The 19,476-nt window shown below is 35.4% G+C and overlaps 1 protein-coding gene and 1 long non-coding RNA gene across 5 annotated transcripts in view; one reads left to right on the plus strand and one right to left on the minus strand.

Moving 5' to 3' along the window:
• Positions 1-704: 704 nt before the first annotated feature.
• Positions 705-5,800, minus strand: LOC113680930 (uncharacterized). Its single transcript, XR_003447132.2, has 2 exons — positions 5,619-5,800; positions 705-827 (listed from the first exon to the last, which is right to left on the minus strand). It is a non-coding gene; the product is annotated as an uncharacterized LOC113680930 (long non-coding RNA).
• A 458-nt stretch (positions 5,801-6,258) lies between these two features.
• The window catches only part of LOC113680949 (sorting nexin-6-like), a 47,457-nt gene continuing 34,239 nt past the window's right edge, over positions 6,259-19,476 (plus strand). The window contains exons 1-15 of one of the 4 annotated variants that reach the window (XM_089206504.1): positions 6,259-6,379; positions 9,342-9,452; positions 10,610-10,717; positions 11,275-11,344; positions 11,725-11,785; positions 12,607-12,682; positions 13,323-13,406; positions 14,012-14,086; positions 14,688-14,718; positions 15,076-15,160; positions 15,652-15,691; positions 15,800-15,886; positions 16,610-16,699; positions 16,912-16,977; positions 17,287-18,782. In XM_089206504.1, the coding sequence (XP_089062630.1) occupies positions 11,299-11,344; positions 11,725-11,785; positions 12,607-12,682; positions 13,323-13,406; positions 14,012-14,086; positions 14,688-14,718; positions 15,076-15,160; positions 15,652-15,691; positions 15,800-15,886; positions 16,610-16,699; positions 16,912-16,977; positions 17,287-17,424 (879 nt within the window). In that variant the 5' untranslated portion in view covers positions 6,259-6,379; positions 9,342-9,452; positions 10,610-10,717; positions 11,275-11,298 and the 3' untranslated portion in view covers positions 17,425-18,782. Of the gene's footprint in view, positions 6,380-9,132; positions 9,269-9,341; positions 9,453-10,609; positions 10,718-11,274; positions 11,345-11,724; positions 11,786-12,606; positions 12,683-13,322; positions 13,407-14,011; positions 14,087-14,687; positions 14,719-15,075; positions 15,161-15,651; positions 15,692-15,799; positions 15,887-16,609; positions 16,700-16,911; positions 16,978-17,286; positions 18,783-19,476 lie in introns of those variants that run through there. The other 3 variants (XM_089206503.1, XR_016186612.1, XM_089206505.1) reach the window with 3 other exon arrangements.

Here is a 19,476-nt window from a genome sequence, read left to right on the forward strand (position 1 = left end):
AATTAGATTGCGTTTGACAAAGGCCCGTGTAAACATCCAACCTAGCCACGCGGATTTTCCCGCGAATAGTGGACTTGTTTAATAAAGTACAACCTTGAAACTTTCCCCAGTGATCAATGTCAACTCTTCACATCACACAGACAGTCAAAGGAACTTTGATCAGACACAGTGCTACTGTTTTGATCATAAAAACATAACTTTACTGCTAGATACTGATATTTAAAAAATTAGTATACCTGGCAGCGATGCTTCGTTCGTTTCTTAATTTCAGCGAGCTAATTAACTTATCTTATCAATCCAGCTTAATTGCCAGTATTTGGAAGTCGTTTTTCAGAGGCCGCGTGTGCGCGCATTGTTCGTGGCACGTGCATCGTGATAGCAGATGAAGTGAATTTTGGATGTTGTAAATTGTTTCAAGTAGCTATTTCATTTAGCATAGGAGCCCCTTAATTTCAAATGTGGGAGTTGATTCATCAATGCCAATTAAATTGATTATATGCTCTTGGAAGGATTTCGACTTTTACCGACTTAACAGGTATCGTTCTCCGAGAATTGGAATAAAAGGGCTTCTCTTTTCTTTTGCAGAATTAAAGTTGTTAAAACTGTATGACCTAATACGAAAAAAGTGCATGAATCGGAAGTCAGGCTGGTTTGTAATATTTCGAAAGTAATTATGAAAATTAAACTCACAATCAGTCAAGCATGGAAATATATATATTTTTATTTCGTTCAATACATAAGATTGGATTTCTTCTGCGCTCACTGGTTATGTACGTGAAAAGCGTGTGAACTGTCTTGAGCTAGCCTCGCTTGACAATTCATAATTCCTGCAAAAAAAAGTAAAGAAACAGTCAGTATAACTATCAGCATTGTGGTTCCATGTTAAAACAATTTCATTTCTCCTCATCACCAGCAAGATTCCTCTTTGTTTAAGACCCTTAAATTTGTTCTTAAGATACAGAGTTTGAACCGCGTATAAGTAACCTACTTCAATGTTTATTTAAACTCATTTTGGCAACACGGCAACCCCGCATACTAATTAAGCGGCAGATCTTTGTATAGGGAAACAAGATGAGGCCAAGGTACTTTTCTAGCATCAAATTTCGGTCAGCGATTCCCGGTAATCTCGTCACGAAACATAACTATACACTCTAACAAAAAAATTTCATTTCAAGTACCGTATCATTGGAATTAAAAAGACTTAGACTTAGACTTAATTTCGTCATTGTCACAGCTCTACCCGAGTGAAGGGCTGTGTAGTGGCGCGTGTTTTTCAATGCCTTGTATCCGTTCATTCTAGTTTTGATCTTATCTTTTGATACTTTGGCGGCCGTTAGCACAACTCCTCTTGAAACAACATCACAAAACACATTTTTTAGATAACACATGTACTGACACGCACACGAGGTCACATTTTGCGAATGTGGATTGTGCAAATTTAAAAGTCTTTGGTTTGTTTTCCTTTTAAATTTCTTTCTTTTCCGAATCTGTGAGGGAATTTGATCTAGTTAAGTCATCCATAGCTTTAAAAAAAACCCATGTTAGGTGAGTGGGGATAATAAGCGTGGTGAAAGACCGCATATTTATAGGAACTTTCAAGAACAATTCTTCCACAGCATTATCTGAATTATACCTTTAGACACGACACTGAACCAGAACATTGGCCAATGGTTTTGTACGTAAAACGCACGAGTATTTTAAATCACAAACGTCTGATAAGGGGATCTTTTCACATTTTTTTCAGTTCGGTTGCAATCGTTCAAAGCTGTAGGCCATTGTAGACAAATTCATTTGCTGCAAGTTTTTCTTCAAGTATAACGAAACTTCCACAAAATGATACTTATATATTTAAGTCAAAGCAATTGCTAACAGTAATTTAGGATGTTGTCGTAAACTTACCTGCTAACAACTCTGTGTGAGGGAAGGGCTAAATTCTAAGTGCAATTGTAAAAATCACAATGTGTACAGAATTTCGATTCATAATCTTAAGGAATATTGCTTCTGCGGTTAGAGTGAGAAAAAGCGTTTTAATTTGGTATATTATTTATTTATTAAAATGTTCTAGGTCGCGTGCTGAGGTGCTGTTCAAAATTATACCTCGAACAAGATCAGACGGAAAATGAATTCGAAGTACGAGAGATAAAAACATGATTCTGAAGGACAGAATTGCAAGTTGTTCTTTGCTAAACTCATAGACGAATTTCTCGAAGTTCCTGGGAACGAAAGGAACTCAAGGCTTTCGATTTAGTTTAAAGATCTTATCAATTATTCAATTCTTAAAACCACATGGGTTTTTGTGGGCACTCGACAAACTTTCAGAAATCGTGCGCTAAGAGAATATTTTAATCATGGTAAAATTATTGTCACATTAAGTAAACCGTAAAATATAATTTAATTTCTTAAAATTCTGGATATGAAAATTTGACGTGAAACTAGGAAAATTAACTATTTGTATTTTTTGCTAAATATCACATGTGAATGAAAGAAATGCTGAAACCATTTTTCACAGAGGGGCGTTTTTGAAAGATTCCAGAAGCAGTTATCCTGATTTTGTCTGATGTTCCCTACGATTTTTTTAAATGCGAAACCGAGGTGTGACGAGGAATATAGAAGTGTTTGTCTCTCTAAATAAAAGGTGAAAAGGGATTGTTCACGGGTTGAAAAATAACATTTTAATAAACATTAAGACTTGCCCAGTTGACTAAACACCACTACAAATTTAAACCTGCTATTTTGACGAAAGGAAGAACTACGTACTTTTCGAAAGCAATAAAAATTCTTGACTCTATCAAAGCGCTTGTTATTTTGCAATTGTGTCTTACCATGTGCTTCGAAACTAGTTTCATAAGACTTTTTTTTTATTCAAGAATTACAAGCAAGTTATCGATCTTGCAGTGATCGATATCTTTTCCCTTTTTTGAACAAGAAATTGTTATTGAGTAAAACAAGAGTGTTGGATAAAAATCCCTGAGCTGAAAGCAATAAATTTATCATTTCATAATTTTTCTTAGCTTAATGTAATAGCGATTTCGAGTCTAACTTGGCATGAATTGAAAGAAGCAAATTTGTTGCCCCGTTAAAAAACAGTTGGCTAAGTGAGATGCAATTTTCAGCCCATTTCTAAGACATCTTTTTGTCTAAAAAAGGGAGGCGTTTTATACGAAACCTTTAATTATCCTGGCATAGAACATTTTTAATTTCGATGAAATGGAAAGAACATTTTTCAGTTCTTCCATTTAATAATTGAAACTTTTAAGAGAAATGCTATACTTATATTCATCAATTTCGCTCTACTGTGAATTCCAGTGGAGGAAAAAGAAAATAAATATAATTGAAAAATACATCACACCAAAATAATTATCGAGGATTTGTGAATACATCCAGCGCGCGCGCGACACATGGATCAAGATAAAAGAGTGCATCCAAACCTCGTGTACCAAAAGACGCTTTATTGTTCTCAGACCTCGAAAGAAAGAAGACGATTTGAAAATGGTTTAGAAATCCATACTATATTTAGAATCCCTTTCTTGTTTTTTTCATGAACCGGTGCCAAGAGTTTGTATTGTTTTTCAGCTTTTGACATTGAACCAGGCAGTTATTAGCTTTCGAACGGTTTTCATAGTGCTTAAAAATTTTCTTTCGCACCGAAAAAGGTGAATAGAGTGGCCGATTGTTTGATAGTAAACAAGGGAAGTTTTTTTAATTTCATCAATTGTTTGTACAATGATAGCGTTCACACTTTCCCTAAAAGACCTTTTAAGTTCAATTTTTTATGTAACACGGGTGACTCGAGCGCAACTGGAAATTTTGTACTGAAAAAACACACTTGACACTTTCTAGGGATAACAAAAAAACTCACTTGTCGGTGGAAATAAAGGAACAGTACTTTTCAATTAAATGAAAGCACCTATTGACCATCAGGAATGTTATTTAACAACAAGCTGTTGTCTTTAGTCAAGAAACAAGAACTGGGAGGAACATCACGGTTGTTTTTCCTTTGATCCTGCAAACTTATTGCGTTGTGAAACATGCCGTGTAAATTCAGCTTTGTAGTAAAACGGCTGTCCCGCAGATATGCCTTGTTAAAATTTCTCAAAAAAAAACGTGTTCTGTCTTTGAAAAACGCTGTTTATTCACAGTCTTCTAATATACTTGCCTAAAGAAATATCCTTTTTATTCTTGGATAGCTCTGAAAACATGTTGAAATAAAGGTGGCTACTCAAACTTAGCCGCATTTTAAACCATAGCAGATGTGAAATAACTTTTTCTTCCATTTCTCTCCTCTTTGCGGTAGAAGATAAATGCTCTATTTCCCGTTCGATCGAGTTAGTTTTCAGTTTTCTTAAACACCCAGTGAAAAGAATGGCTTTGAAGTTTTTTTTAACTCCTCCAGAAACATTTCACTCTTGTGGCGAAGTTTCGTGATCTCTTGAGGAACTCCTGTTTTTTGTCTACGCAACTAAAAACTCCTTTAGAAAACAAAGCTATGATAGTTTTAGTAAGTTCTCCTCTTAAAGATTTCGTAAAAGAACTATTCTGCTTTTAAACTTTCGAGTTTTTCGTCTAAATTCTAAAAAGACAATTTAGCCTTATTCTGAAGAGTACTTTTCAGATAGTGATTGCTTTAAACCGATCGTCAAATACGAATTCTCTAATGGAACGTTTTCGAATATAATACATAAATCTATTTGTGATATAGACGGCATGAAAAGTTGGTTTTATCCTCTCAGTCCTGGCCTTTTACCAAGTTATCACATTTGCGATATTTCACTTCATAGGTGGTGTGTATTTCGTAGGATTATTCTTGCCAAAGCGCGCCGAACGCCGTTTTTTTTTTTTTACTTTTCGATAGATCTCATTGAAATACTATTAAAAATTATACGAATAGCTTGTCTTGTTCGTTAACATAGCAGAGGATGGGAGGCAATATGAAACACCATTTGGTGGACGATAAACCAGCTAGTGTCTCTACATGGATGTAGTCGATAGAATATACCTATCTGTGTACCACCTGTCCTGGTGAAAATTGCGTTAGGACCGGTTCTAATGAAAAACCATCATGAAAAACTCAGCGTTTATCGTAATACTACTTTATAAAGCGTTATATTTCTTAAAGTGTTTGCCCAAAAGCGATAATTTTAAGGCTTCTCACCGGAAAAATATAACTGAAGAAGAAAACGAAAACTCCAGGAAGAAAGATCTCCCCTAGTTTTTTTTCCCAAGAGTTGTTTTCCACATAACTCGCTGAAAAATACTTAAATGTTTTAAATTGCGCATTATTTAAAACACGCTGAAATGAGGCTTATCCAGAATTTTATTTCGAAACCCGACCAAAATAAAATTGAAAAACATATGGATTATACGAAACTTGTAAGGAGGTTTTTTTGATTCAAATTTACCTGATGTTTCCGACTTAGCAAGTTTTTACTTCCCCATCGTTGAAAATGCAAAGATGAAAGCATTCCCATTTCTTTAATAGTTTTCGCGTTATTTTTCAGGGAAGATTTTTTTCCGCATAATCACTAATGAATAAAATGTTAGGTTTTTTGTGAACTTATTTAAAAAGCTTCCTCAGAGTATCTCTTTGATATAAAAATATGTTCAGAGTGCATAGTTACCTGCTCTTTGAGAAAATCGCATTCTGCATGGTTCGTTCAAGTTCTTGATCAATTCTGAATGTTGGAGACCCATTTCTAAATGAAATAAATAATTGCAGGAGACAAAGTCCAGCTTTTAGATTTTTTTTTTAAGTCCCCAGGCATTTCGGCATATCGATTTTTACTAATTCGCGGACAGGAGAAGCGTTTTCTATATTTTTACTCATGAATAATTTAGTCAAACTAAATTTACTTTCTGCTTCGTTACGAGTTTCTTTCAATAAAATAGTGAAACATTTTAATCGATCTTTCCTTAATTGCGGCTGTTTAGAATCCGTCAGAAGATACCGAAAAATTGGTCTGGATAGGTACAAATCTAATTTGTGGTATTTGTAGGGAGGAAAACGTCGTAGATGCATATTTACCCATTTTTTTTTATTGTTAAAAATTTTGTCAGGCGGCTGAAAAAAAATTGACACAAAAAATATGATAATTTTCCCAGAGTTACATTTTAGCTTGACTTAAAATTAGGAAAGCTTTCAATTAGGTAATTTCTACTGAAAAAAGAGGAAAAAAAATGAACCTTAGAGAGCAACATCACTTATCCGACCATGTTTGTAAAATATATAATTTCACATGCGACTGCCGCGCTTCAGTATTTACGCATGTGCAGTACAACTTAGTGGTCCAAATTCAATATTTCGTAAAGTGGACTATTTTCGGTGGGGAACGGAAAATTTATACATTGCTTATTTTCACGTGGATTGCCGCGGGATAAACGTGTAAGTTTAATTTAAATCTAATATAGAAGCTGGAATGTCAAACTCCTTTTTTTGCCTAGGATTTCTTTCTCGGTTGGAATATGTCTTTCTAAAAGAAAATGATTCTTTTCTCTTGGTCTTTCATGGTGCCCAGAGTTTGAAGAAAAATTTTTTGTATTCTAGGATTGGTTTTCAAGTGGCATAACAGTCGTCAGAGCTTATCCCATTCTCTGAGGCTAGCGTAAAATTCTTAGGGTCAAGAAACATTATTTACTTATACTGGAGGGGTTAGGGCTAGACGAAAAAACTTTCAGCTTGACGAGCCTGTACGTTATGAGCAAAAGCAAAGTATTTTCCTGCCTAGCCCAGCCTTACTCAAGCCTACTCAGTCATTGAATCTTTTATCATATAAAAACAGTTGTTTCTCTCTCTCTTTCTGACCTTACCCGCGCGAACGTCGCAACGGCCTCCATACATGGTATGGATTTTTTTTCAATACCCGTTTCACAGTGAAACCGCGCACGGGGCCGCACGGGTCATGTGACAATAATGCATACTCTTACTGATACTGCGTACTCTTGCCGATAATGCCACTTTTTCTTGAAAATTTCTGACAGTAACCTGTCCTGAAAATTTAACCTGTCTTTGGTTGCCGTGTTTGCATTGAAGATCGTGATGTTCATGGTTTGAAATTCATACGGTGTAGATATTAGGAAATGAATAAAGAGCGGGCTGTTTTTGGAGTTTAGACCAGCTCCATTCAGGGGCGTTGGTAAGATTGTAGGGAGGGGGAGGAGGGGGGGGGGGGAGGAATCGTTCTGTGTACGCGCTTTCTCTCGACCTGAACCATAAGATTTGTATACTTTTGAATTAAAACAAAAAATTATTCCACCGAAGGGATTGAGGATATTACAGGATTTACCCCTTCCCCCATCCTGGATTTATCTTTGCTGCTATTTCCAAGGTTTAGATCGCAAAACATTGTACCAGGCTTGGGGTATTAATAAGGCTAACCGTTAGCCTTAAAAAGGCAAAACAAATTTATCCGTAAGGCGTGAAAATTGACAAATACTTTTTTTTTAAACTATTAATCGTAAAAAGAGTTAACTGTAAAAAGTTATTATTTCAAATCGACTAGCGTAAAATGGCCAAAATTTAACCATTTAACTCCCAGAAGAGATTACCATGTAACCTCTTATGATGGTATCCAAACATTATTCAGCAAACAGTTCGTGAGGATACTCAAACTCATCAGGTACAATTTATTACCTTGATTGGACACCTAATTCTCGTAATCAATTTACAAGGAAATGTGTAGTAGCTAGAGGGGAGAATTGACAATCAGATCATGGGAGTTAAAGGGTTAACCCATTGGCCAGAAAGGCCATCACCCCCTTAAGACTCAGCTTGGAAAGTTTACCCGGTGTCTCGAAAAAATTGTTCCTGGTAAGGATTCGTGCTTGAAGCTCTCGATCTGAAGTCAAACTCATCAGGCATTAGGTTACCGCTTCATACGAAAATACGAAAGTAGCTTTTGGTTCCGTAAAGTAAATAGGTGTACTGCCAACGAGGGGGATTATTAAAATTCTACGACAGAATCCCCCTTATTTCCCACAGGGGATGAATCATGAGCCAACCCTTAGTTGACACGCTTATCCTCACTTCAAACGGGCCCTTAGCTGACCTTAGCTGTTCGTGTCGAAAGGGTGTGGTCGGGAATCACAAAATAATTAGGGACGGACCATTATTTTTCTTAAGGGGGGTATGAGACATTTTCTTCTGCAAACATTTTTTTAAACATATACGTCTCTGCAAGCATTTTTTTCCCAACGTCATCTTTGTGCAAACAATTTTTTCCATTTTTTTCCTGAGTTCTTTTTATTTGTGCTAAATATTACAATTGCCTTATTGAACTATGAAATATGTATTAAGTAACAATGATAAATATAGCCAAGATTGAAGAATATTATTTTTTTGAGAAAAATACCTGATATAACCATGAAATTTTGTAGTAGGACGAAATGTTGACAAGTAACGTTGTGATTTAACTGCCACAATAAATTCTCATTTTTCAAGAAATACTCTGCTATTTTCAGATTTGTTATTTGCTAAATACAGAGTGACCACTTTTTAGTGACCAAATTGTGATAATTTTTAAACTAATGCTTGAATTTGTTACTTTATTTTTTATTTCAGTTTGGTAATAATGTTTTTTAATAACTTACCTGACTTCTCTGCAAAAAAATATTTTTTTTACCTTATCACATTTGCAAACAATTTATTATGTCTTTTCAGATCCTGCACACAGTTTTTTTTCAATATTTCTCACATCCCCCTCTAGAAAAATAATGGTCCGTCCCTTAGACGAGGTCGGAAAAAGAAAAACAGAAGAGGATTAGCCAGGATTGCAAGTTAGAAACTCGAGATATTCTGGCTAAATGTTGCAAGATTTTATAAGATGCTTAATCAAATCCTTAAATTAAATTCTCCCAAGGTAAATCTTGACATGATGAGTAACTACTTGTACCAAAGGAAACAGAAATCATAATAAAACTCGCTAGGAATGAAATTTTGGGCATCCATGATATTAGCAATGATTCGGTTTTCTTTATAACAACCGGCCAAACAGCTTTTCGCCTTAATAGCAGGAAAAGGCTCTAAGCCACCTCCGTTTGCTAATTCCTGGAACATTTTTGCGTAACTGCCGCGCTTTTTAGGAGAGACCCTGGGAATGAGTTTGCGCTGTCAGTTAAAATGACGGCTGTTACGCGGTTGTTTGAAGCAAGAGATTTCATGTGGTGTAATGTAACTTAACTATCACCGCCCATAAGCGCTGGTTTTATCATCGACTTGCAACAGAGATTAAACCACCGGAGTGCAGATTGTGGGCTGTTCTGATGACTCAAGATGGTAACAGCTGTTTTACAGAAAAGTAGAGCTGTTTTAGATTCCTGCAGGTGTGTCTAATTTCCTTTCCTTTCAGGCGGAAAGTGAAGTGAATGGCGTCGGAGAACACGGTTTGTCCTGGCCGGTGAAAGTTCTTGATGCAAGCAAGGACGGCGAAATCGTAAAATTCACCATACAAACCAACATTGTAAGTCCACTTCGCTTATCTCTGATTTTATTGAAATCTACCCTTGTTATCCTCGGAGAATGGTACTGCGACCTTAATCCATCAGCATTTCCTTGAAATAGTTCGCAGACTTGCAAGACGATTCTGAAAAATGAGATAGCTTTAGAATTTCGCTCTGCCATAACCTATCCAAGTTTCATGAGGTTTGGGAGAGTGACAAATCCAGCCGGACATTTACCTTTCTCTCCTCTGCTGCAGCTAGAAGATTGTTGTAATACTGAAATTTCTGTGATCATCCATATTCATTATCGTCCATTACAAACCGACCGTTTCGGTTTGTTGCTTTTGTTACTTTTCAGCTGGCTAATAAACCTCGTGATATCCTCGAGAGAGGTCATGTAAATCTTTTTAAAGGTCTTTATTTTGAGGCCAGCTAATAGTGTAGATTTTTTTAAGGCAATCCGGGGTTGGGTTATCAAAAATTGCCAGTTTGCCAAGTTAAACATTAAGAATGTGAAGAGAAGATATGTTTTGATCCCATCCGAGAATTAAGGCGAGGGGCAAAGAAGGGGGCGTGGTTTTGTTCTCTTCTTAATTCATGATGGTGGTATGCTGTCTGCATCTTCAAATCCTGATGGTATTGCAAGTCACAACCTGCAATTTTTAAGATGCTTTTTAAATACCTTTACCCTGTAGCTCTTCAATTTACAGTTCTATTGCTAAATTATCCGGCAATGGCAGAGAGTTTGAATACAAGAGTTTTTCTAAAGAAAAAAATCAGACAATTTTTTTTTAACATTGAGGTACAAAATTTTTCTTGATGCATTATGGCAGGGATTAAAATTAGGATTGAGTGAGAACAATAATTTTTTTACAATTTTCCAGATCTTAGGGGAACTGAAGCAAATGGCAAAGGGTTTTTTAAAACTCTTTTATCCATTACAAGATTGTCCAGCACCTAATTTCTCCCAATGGTGTTATTGTTGAGACAAACATAAGGGCATGGGTAAATAGGAAATGATGGCTAACTGAGAAAGCTCTTGATAAGAAACAAATTCTCCTAAACAGTACCATAAGAAACATTGGGAAAAAAGTATGGAGAATGTAGCTATTGATTATAGGGTGTAAAGAGAATCACTTGAAGCAGTTCTATGTATCTGTGCTATTTGCTTCAACAGGTTGATGACAGTGAAGAAGAGAAAGGGGTTGTAGTTCTTCGTCAGTATGAAGACCTAGAGTGGCTCTCTCACTGTTTAGTAGCTCACAATAATGTGGATGGAGTTGTTGTAAGTCTGTTAACCTTTAACTCCCAGATCAAATCTGTAATTCTCTTTACTGTCAACCATACAATTCTTATAATGTAATTTCAGAGAATTTAGTATTGGATCAACCAATTATCCCCAAATTGATATTTTTCTTTTTTTCTCATCTCTTATCTGGTTGATGTTGTGTAAATATCGTGAGATGAAATTCTGTCTTGGTCATTCTTGGGAGTTTAAGGGTTAAATTTGTCATTTTTAAATTTTATTTGCTTTGTCAACTATTTCTCTATATTTTTCATTTTGCTCTAAAGTACAGCCATGAAGGTGGGCTCCAAAAGACAATATCTTAACCCTTTAACTCCCAGAAGTGATTAAAATAAAACTTCTCCCTACAATATCCATACATTATTCAGCAAACAGGTAATGAGAATATACAAACTTATCAGGTAGAAGCTGCTATCTTGATCTAGCAGCAAGTTCTCATAACTAATTTACAGGGAAGTGTGTAGCAGCTACAGGGGAGAATAAACAATCAGATCTTGGGAGTTAAAGGGTTAATTGAGATAAATTACTTTCCTCAGATACCACCTTTACCTCCGAAGCCCATGACCACAGTCAGTGCTGCAGAAGCAAAATCTAAAAAGCAACTTGGTAAGTGGGAAATGAAACACTCCAGAGAATCTCAGAGATTATTGTGAATTGCATCAATTTGATAAGCAGAGATTCTATTTCCTTTTTTAAATCATACTTTGTGATACCCATGAAAGTCTATTTATTTAGTTAAATTATTATTATATACCATAATTAAAATACAGGATGCTCTGTGCTGAACTTTATTTGTAACATGCTGCACATTCTGAGCTGGAATCTGCATAATTTAGTTTAAATAGTTTCATGTCTTTCATACTTGCATATTTGTTGTATTGTAAGGAATAAGGTGATTGAAACCATAAGTTTTTATGATAAATGTTGCCTCTACTCTACAATAATGATATTTTCCCATCTATTGGTACTAATATTCATTTTTCCAGGGAAAGATGCTAAAAACATGGTTGCTGATGAGTTTTCAAGAGACTGTCGCAATGTAGAGAAGTAAGTTTTGAAATGTTAATATGAAGGGAATTGTTGAAGGGATGATGGCTGATGAAAAAATTTCTAAATTTATGAACAAACGAAACAAAAAAGGCAGAATATACATAGAATATATAGTTTATAAATAATATTGGAACTGTAATATAGCATATTTTATTTTATTTTAGCTTAGTTTCTCAAAGATATTAGCTGTACAGCTACACTGTGTATTTTGAGCATAAATAAAGGATATGAATGTATATGTATGTATGTAAATGTACATTGTTGGTATGAACACTACATGCATCTGTCAAATATTGTTTAAATAAAGCAAGATTGTAGGGAAAGAAAAGATTGATTGGGTAGCTTCGTGAATAATAGAGCAATTGAATAAAGAAGGAATGGGAGCAGCTAGCACAGAGATGCAGATTTTGGTTGTAGAGGAATGTTCTGAGAAATGGAATAATCGAGAAAAAGAGGTGCATTTGTACATGTTGAGACAAAGTCTTTGTTGGAGTAAAGAAATTGGGCAAAACCAATGGAAAGAGGAATGGAGGAATAGGAAAAGAGAACAGTTCAGTAATTATATGGATTTCCTGCAGAACAGAGTCTTGAAAAGAAGAACAGTGGGTTGGAAAAGTCATTCAATTTTCCATTTAGGTTTTTTCTTTCAGTAAACTGGCTAAGTGAAACTAAAATAATCAAGAAAACAAACCAACAGGAAACAAAAAACAAATCTTAGAGAAACTTTCTGAGAAATTATTCAGTTCTTTAGATGGTTGATTTGCATGTTTACACTGCATAAGCCCATCTGAAGAATTAAAATGGTTGATGTCTTCCAGATTTCTTCAACTTGTTGTTGCCCACCCAGCCTTTTCAAAAGATGAAGATTTGCAAAAGTTTTTGAAAGAGGAAAATGTGAGTTTTTCAAATAATAAGATACGCTTACAGGTGTTTGGCCACAATCCCTGTAAGTGTGGATGACTGTTTCCTCAAAATTTGTAAACTGACATAATATGGCAGAACAACACATGATTTAAACTCCATAGTAGGTGTATTTTTCATAAAATCAACAACTGCATTATTCATTATTAGTGGTCATATATGTTTTTAACACAAAATCAGTTGACACAACATCCACTGAGCCACTTCTAAGGAGGTATGTAGAAATGGAGTAAAAAATTGAATTGCATTTCACTGCAATAACCTCTTCCACCAGTCAATGTTGTAGAATGGTTTAAAACAATTAAAGCAATATGCTACTCGAGAGGAACAGTCGAAAGTTAGGAATTTTATTGGTATGCTATTCCAGAATATTACCATTTCAATGGTAATGTGTCAACAATTTTCTCGCTGTTTTTTTGTACATACCTGGGGAATTTTTTTTGTAAGAACATGTCTGTTGCAACTTAGCAAAACAAAGTTTGATAATCATTATTAAACTCCCTGCTTTGAGTAATTAATCTTCTTAGCTTTTCAACTCAGAGACTCCATGGCATCTCTCATGCTCACTTACAGTGTAAGATATAAACACTCTTTTTTAAAAATTCTTATATAGCCACCAGTCAGAAGCAAAGTGAAAAAAGGTCTTATGACAAGTTTATCACGAGCTGTGGATGATTTCAGGCATCATAGTCACAAGGTACAAAATTTTCCATAGTTTATTTTATGGTTTTTTGTTTTGTTTTGATCTTTTATCCAAGAAATCTTTATTTGGTAAAATTGTGATATCACTGGATTATTGTTTTAATTACATACAGTTTATGTCTCATTCAGGGAAGTAAAATATTTATTTAATAATTGTAGTTTGAACTGTGGTATACACAAACATCAGTATGCATATCCTCCACACTGTTCTTGAAACATTTCCTAAGATGCCAACATGGAGAATTTGTCTAACAATCAAGAACTTCTCCAGTTGCTGATCAGCTCCTTTATTCTCCTGACCTTAATGTTTGATTCAGGGGGGAGATGGAAAGGAGAAATTAGATGTCAGTCACTGTTAGGGGTCAAACTGCTGAATACTTGGTCCTTCCTTATCAGTGTTAAACTCTTTGCAGGCCTCTCAGCAGCTTGTGTTGCTTTAAGTTTCAATCCTTTCTGCTGGGTGAAGAAATACGCTTGCCAAAGAGCAAATAATGAGGCCCTGCTGACAGATGACCTAACTTTCTTTTGAATTTAACCATTAAGAGAATAACTTGGCCTTCCTAGAAATACAAATAACCTGAAGTTATTCCTCTTGGTTAGGATCTTGATGAAGAATTTCAGAAGAAAAGAGATTTTGTGGAAGAGTACACACCACTTACCAAGGAGACATATGGGGTCAGTAGTTGTTATATTTTTTCAAACAGAATCTTACTCCAGGGGTGCATTATGGTTCAGTCATTCTCTTTACTGTTTGCCATACAATTCATATGACGTTTGTTCAGAGAATTTGGTTTTGGATCAACTAATAATCTGAGCATCACTTGCCTGCTTGGTGTTGTATTGATATGATGAGGAGAAATAATGTTTTGGTGACACACTGGAGTTTAAGGGTTAATAGGGTAAATACTTGCCTCTCACAACATCAGTCTAGGCTTGGATTTTGCACCCTGTGTTACTTGTGGTTATAGGATAGAGTACATTTACATGTATCTTGTTGGTTTGCTTTGGGGGTCTTTTATGGAGGAAAAAAGCCCTGGAATTAAACAATGCCAACTCTGCAGGAAATTGTGATTGAAAAGACACAATCTCTGAATGTCAATAATAAAATAAACAATTGAAATATGCTTTTGTAAATTGGCTTTGTATCAAACAGCACCCATGGTAAGAGCAAGGGTTTAGATGAAAGTGAGATTTGGTTTTAGGTTTTAAGTGAGAGTGAACAATTTTGAGATTAATTCCTACAATAAATAGTTGTTTTTCTATCTGTTTTTTGTAGAACTTCACCAAAATGGTACACAGTCAGCAACGTATGTAGCAATGTTTTATTTGCGGGAATGTGTAATCTGCGTTAAGGTTGTTTAGGCTGAAATAGCCAATGACACCTTTAAATCTCATGATTTTAGTGAATGGTCTAGTCAAGTGAATTTTGACAGAAAGTATGGCTAAAAACATTGATATCAAAAGAACATCCGTGTGAAAACAACATGAGGGTGGTAAAGACATACTTGAAGTATTATTCATTAAGTATTATAATGTATTAGGATGTTGCAAAATGTATGATTGTTTTTGATAATTTATGATAATGTATGATTATAACAATCTCACCACGACGGCATATTTATATATATGTAAGTTTGGTAATGGAATTTCTTTGTGAATTTCAGGTGTTGCATTAGCAGTGAATGACTTTAGTTCTGGCATCATGACAGCATCTGCTGGTGATGATAATAGTACCAAGGAATTGAAAGGGTTTGTTGTTCTTTGTCTGAAATCGCTAAATGATATGATTTTGTATTAATTACTTAATATTTATGTCATATCTTTCCATTATTCACCTGTGGTGGCAAACTTCCAATGCAAGCAATGATGGACCAGACATAGTTTGGCTGATTTTTTTCCCATGTGAATAACCACTGTTTTACCACATCTTACATGTTAGCTCTACTCACTGTAACCATCATGAGAACTGGCAATAAGATGCAATCAAGACCTATCAAGACCTTAGCATGATAGTTATGTCTTCCTCTCTTGTTGAAGTGATCAGCATCGAAATTCTCCTCACCATATCACTGCTGCATAGTACATTAAGGTCATGAGAATAAAGGAAATGATAGAAAAAAACAAAGAAGCTCTTGATTGTTGAACAACTTCTCCATGTCAGTATAATAGAATTTGTACCAAGAACAGTATGTCTTTGTTTAACAAAAAGCTAATTTTAAAATGTATCTTTACTTTTACAGGAAATTTGTGACTTTTTCAAGTGCACTAAATGGTGTCAAGGTATGGTAGCTTTTTAGACAGGAACTAGTGTTGCTCGCAGTATTTTCAATTCCAAGAGTTTAATATGTTTTGTCTTACTTGTGTGTGTGTGTCATCTTCTTTCTTCAGGAATCACTGGATGTTATGTCCACTAATGATGACAACACGTTAGGTTTTACTTTAGAACTTTATTCCAGATACATGGATGCTGCCAAGGTATGTGAAATATGTATTGGAAAACTTGGATCTTATTGAACTCTTCAAAGGATACCAACTTTCTTTTTGTGGGCAGGGTTAGGGAAGGGGAAAGGAGGTGACTATTTTCTTTTGGGGTGGGGTGGGATGAGAGCATTGTCACTGCCTGAGAAAAGCTCAGGATCACTGCGCATCTAAAAAAGAAAGAAGAGAAAACCAAAAATAACCAAACAACAACAAAAATTAATTAGCCAGACTGTTGATCAATCTATTTCTCATATCCCAAATGATTTGTGTGTTGTGTCTTGAATGAGAAGACTGGGTTCTACCCGCTCTATCTCTATTGCATTCAATTTTTTCAATTCATTGGTGAGTATTAGAGCATTTACATGAATGTAGCACAAGAGAGAGGTTATCTGTAGAAAAAGCACCCTTTGGAATAATTAACATTTCATTTTCATACTGCTAAGCAAGAGGGATGGAAAACTTGCAAACAAAGACTGGAATGGTGGAACGGAAACATGAACTGACTTGGGGAATTTTTTTTTATTTACAATGCTTCATGGTATAATTGAATTTGGAACCATCAAGTACAGATGAGCTGGAATGTGGGACTTCTGGATTGCAATTCCAGTACCCTAACTTTGAAAACCCCTTTTTTTAATTGGTTATTTCTTCTTGCTGTCTCAAGATGATTATTTTAACTGTTTACTGCACTTGTTTTGTCCATCTCTTACCCTGCAGGAGATGCTTTTCCGTCGTACATGTAAACTAGTTGAGTATGAGAATGCAACAAAAGCACTGGAAAAAGCCAAACCCAAGAACCAAGAAATGGTAAGGTTCTGACAAACATGTGCTTTGCACCTCTCTCTGATTTTTGACATGTGATTGAGTGTTGTTGTTGTTTTTGTTTTGTTTTTTTCTCGTGATTCACATGAGGCTGCACTTAGCAATAGACTCGAAGTTCAAGTTGAGCTTCTGAATAATTATGGTGAACACCAGAATTGAAGAATCCTAAATTGTTTTATACATTTTTTTATTTTCAGCTTCAAAAAGCCAAAGACGATGCAGAGGAAGCATACAATTCAATTTCAGAAGCTGCAAAGAAAGAGGTGAATAAAATGATATAAAAAAGTATTTTTTGTACGCACTGATTGGCTAACTTGAAAGTGATGAGCAAGTACCATTAACCTCTGAGAATCCAAAGTGACAAAATCGTTCATCAACAATTTTATTTTCAACCATTTTCCTTGGTTTACAATGAATCCTTTGTGCTGGGGTAATAAACAGAGGAGAAATGGCAGATGATTTAAATATTTGTTAAGGGTACATAATAGAAATTGTCATTTCGCTCCAACTGCAGTAGACAATCTGCTTACTCGATTGATTTTAATTTTTGTTCTTTTTTAATTTAAATATAGATGATCCGTTACAATAGGCAAAGGGTGTTGAGCCTGCAAGCCAGTCTTATCCAGTACGCTGAATCGCGGTTAAAGAATGGAAGAGATACCTACGCCATTTTGGCCAAACTATTGAATGACATGAAAAAATCTGCTTAATCAATGAGCACAGAGAAAATAGACGGCACCGTAAATTTGGGAGGCCAAAATTTATTTCTAATTTTCGTTATGAAATTAGATTATGTTGATTTGACACGGATAATACAAAAATAATTTTTAAAACGATGCAAGGTCGTTTCAGGCATTGGCTCACTCCAGGTGTTCAGTTAGTAAAACGGAGCAGAGACTGGAGCGGAAAAGTGAAACAGCAAGAGAGGCTTGGGTTAGGTGGGATTCATTGAGTGACTCAACCCAAGCCTCCCTCGCTTTTTCACTTCTCTGCTACTATAGTGCTGTTTACTATCACACTTTGTTTTGCCGACTGAATGCCAGGAACAGGCTATTCAGGCACTAATCATAACCATTGCAATTTCTTCAAATGTGATTGGTGCATTAGCTGCTTCATTTTTTTCACTTCTCATTCTGTACAGCTTTAATTGGACAGCATAATTGGACAGTTGGCTTTAATCGGATACCTGTAATTGGACAGTTGAAGCAACGAATCATACTAAGTTCAGTCAGCCAAATCCACCAATCACAGAGTTAATCACAATAACCATAGCAACAACCACTTGTCTCCAAAAAAAAATTAAGAATTTCCAAAATGGAGACATATTTTTTTACTGTAGACATTGTCTATACCAGAGATATTTGACCTAAATGTATTTCTTGTTTTCAGAAATAATAACAATTAAGATTAAATGGTAACAGGACTTTTTGTCGTCCACTTCTTTCTGTAATCATACTCGTGATTGACAAATTGGTCTCTTGCTTTGCAGTCGTCCAATTTTGTTAATCACGTGTATGATAACAACAGACCGAATAAGACTCCACTCAGTCCTATTACCATTGTAGATTGGCTGGAAATGGTGGAAAAAATCCAGCAATTACTTGAAATTTAATCAGCAAATATTTCATGACAGAAAGAAATTTTCCAATTTTGTGAACGCTACCAGCCTTGAATGAAGGCTCCAGAACATTCAATAAACACTTAACATGGTGAATTTTCAACTTTATGTTGTTTTCATACAGATCACCATTATACTAAAGAGTGAATGAATTTCTTTACGTCTTATAAAATAATATTTTTATTAAATCTGAATGAATGGGTTTCAAATATGCAAAGTTTTCTACATACTTTCAAGGTAACAGACATTATGGAAAAAAATTTCCTCTCCAATCCTCTGAAAAGTACCAACCAAAAAATTGATTTCCTTTGTATTGAAAAGCTTTTGTAATTTATATTAGATATAGCGATGGTAAGTTTTTGTTTCAATTGCTTCATAATTACCTGTAAAGGCAGAACTTAACGTTTTCAGTTGACTTAAATGTGAGTATACTTCTTATTCTGACGAAAACTATGTTTTTCCAGTGTAATTATTTTTTTCAATATAGAATGGACCATATACAATGCTAGTTGACGTTTTAGCTCTACCAAAGCTCTTAACTCTGTTAGAGACGACTGATTCCCCCTCCTTTCCTCCTGAAAACTATGTGATCCCAACCTCTCCCTTAAAAAAAACACATTTCCTCCAGCCCCCCAGGCTATAAAAATGACTCTTCCTTTAGTATCGCTGCTAACCCAGAAATTAAGCCCGAAACGACAAAACTTCCTTAATGATCCCCTCCTCCTAACCCTACCCCTACCTACAATTTAGTCATCTGCTGTTTGAATGACCTGGATTCTTTCTAATGAGATCAGGCGCAAATCTGTCTGCTGCTGACGTTTAGTTGTGAAAGTCAACACGCGAAATGTCATCAGATATGCTGCGCTCTGCAAGTTGGTTTCACTTTTGAGCGTGGTTGCTTCCGAGCAGTACTTTGTCATTTTGTTGGCTGAAAACGTCGACTTGTTCCCGCGATAGTTCCTGAAATCCTCAACTAAGTAAGTATAGATCATTTGTAATCAAGATTCGAGAAGAAAATTCCGAATAGCGTTTGTTTACAACGAGACCAAAGCTCGGTGTAAGACCATTAAGGGTGTTGTTAAATATTCTTGCTCGTAGACTCAAACTGAAAAGCTTAACGGCTCTATGAACGAGTTTAACCCTG

This window comes from Pocillopora damicornis, chromosome 5 (assembly GCF_964200805.1).
Source record: "Pocillopora damicornis chromosome 5, jaPocDami1.2, whole genome shotgun sequence".
Lineage (NCBI taxonomy): Eukaryota > Metazoa > Cnidaria > Anthozoa > Scleractinia > Pocilloporidae > Pocillopora > Pocillopora damicornis.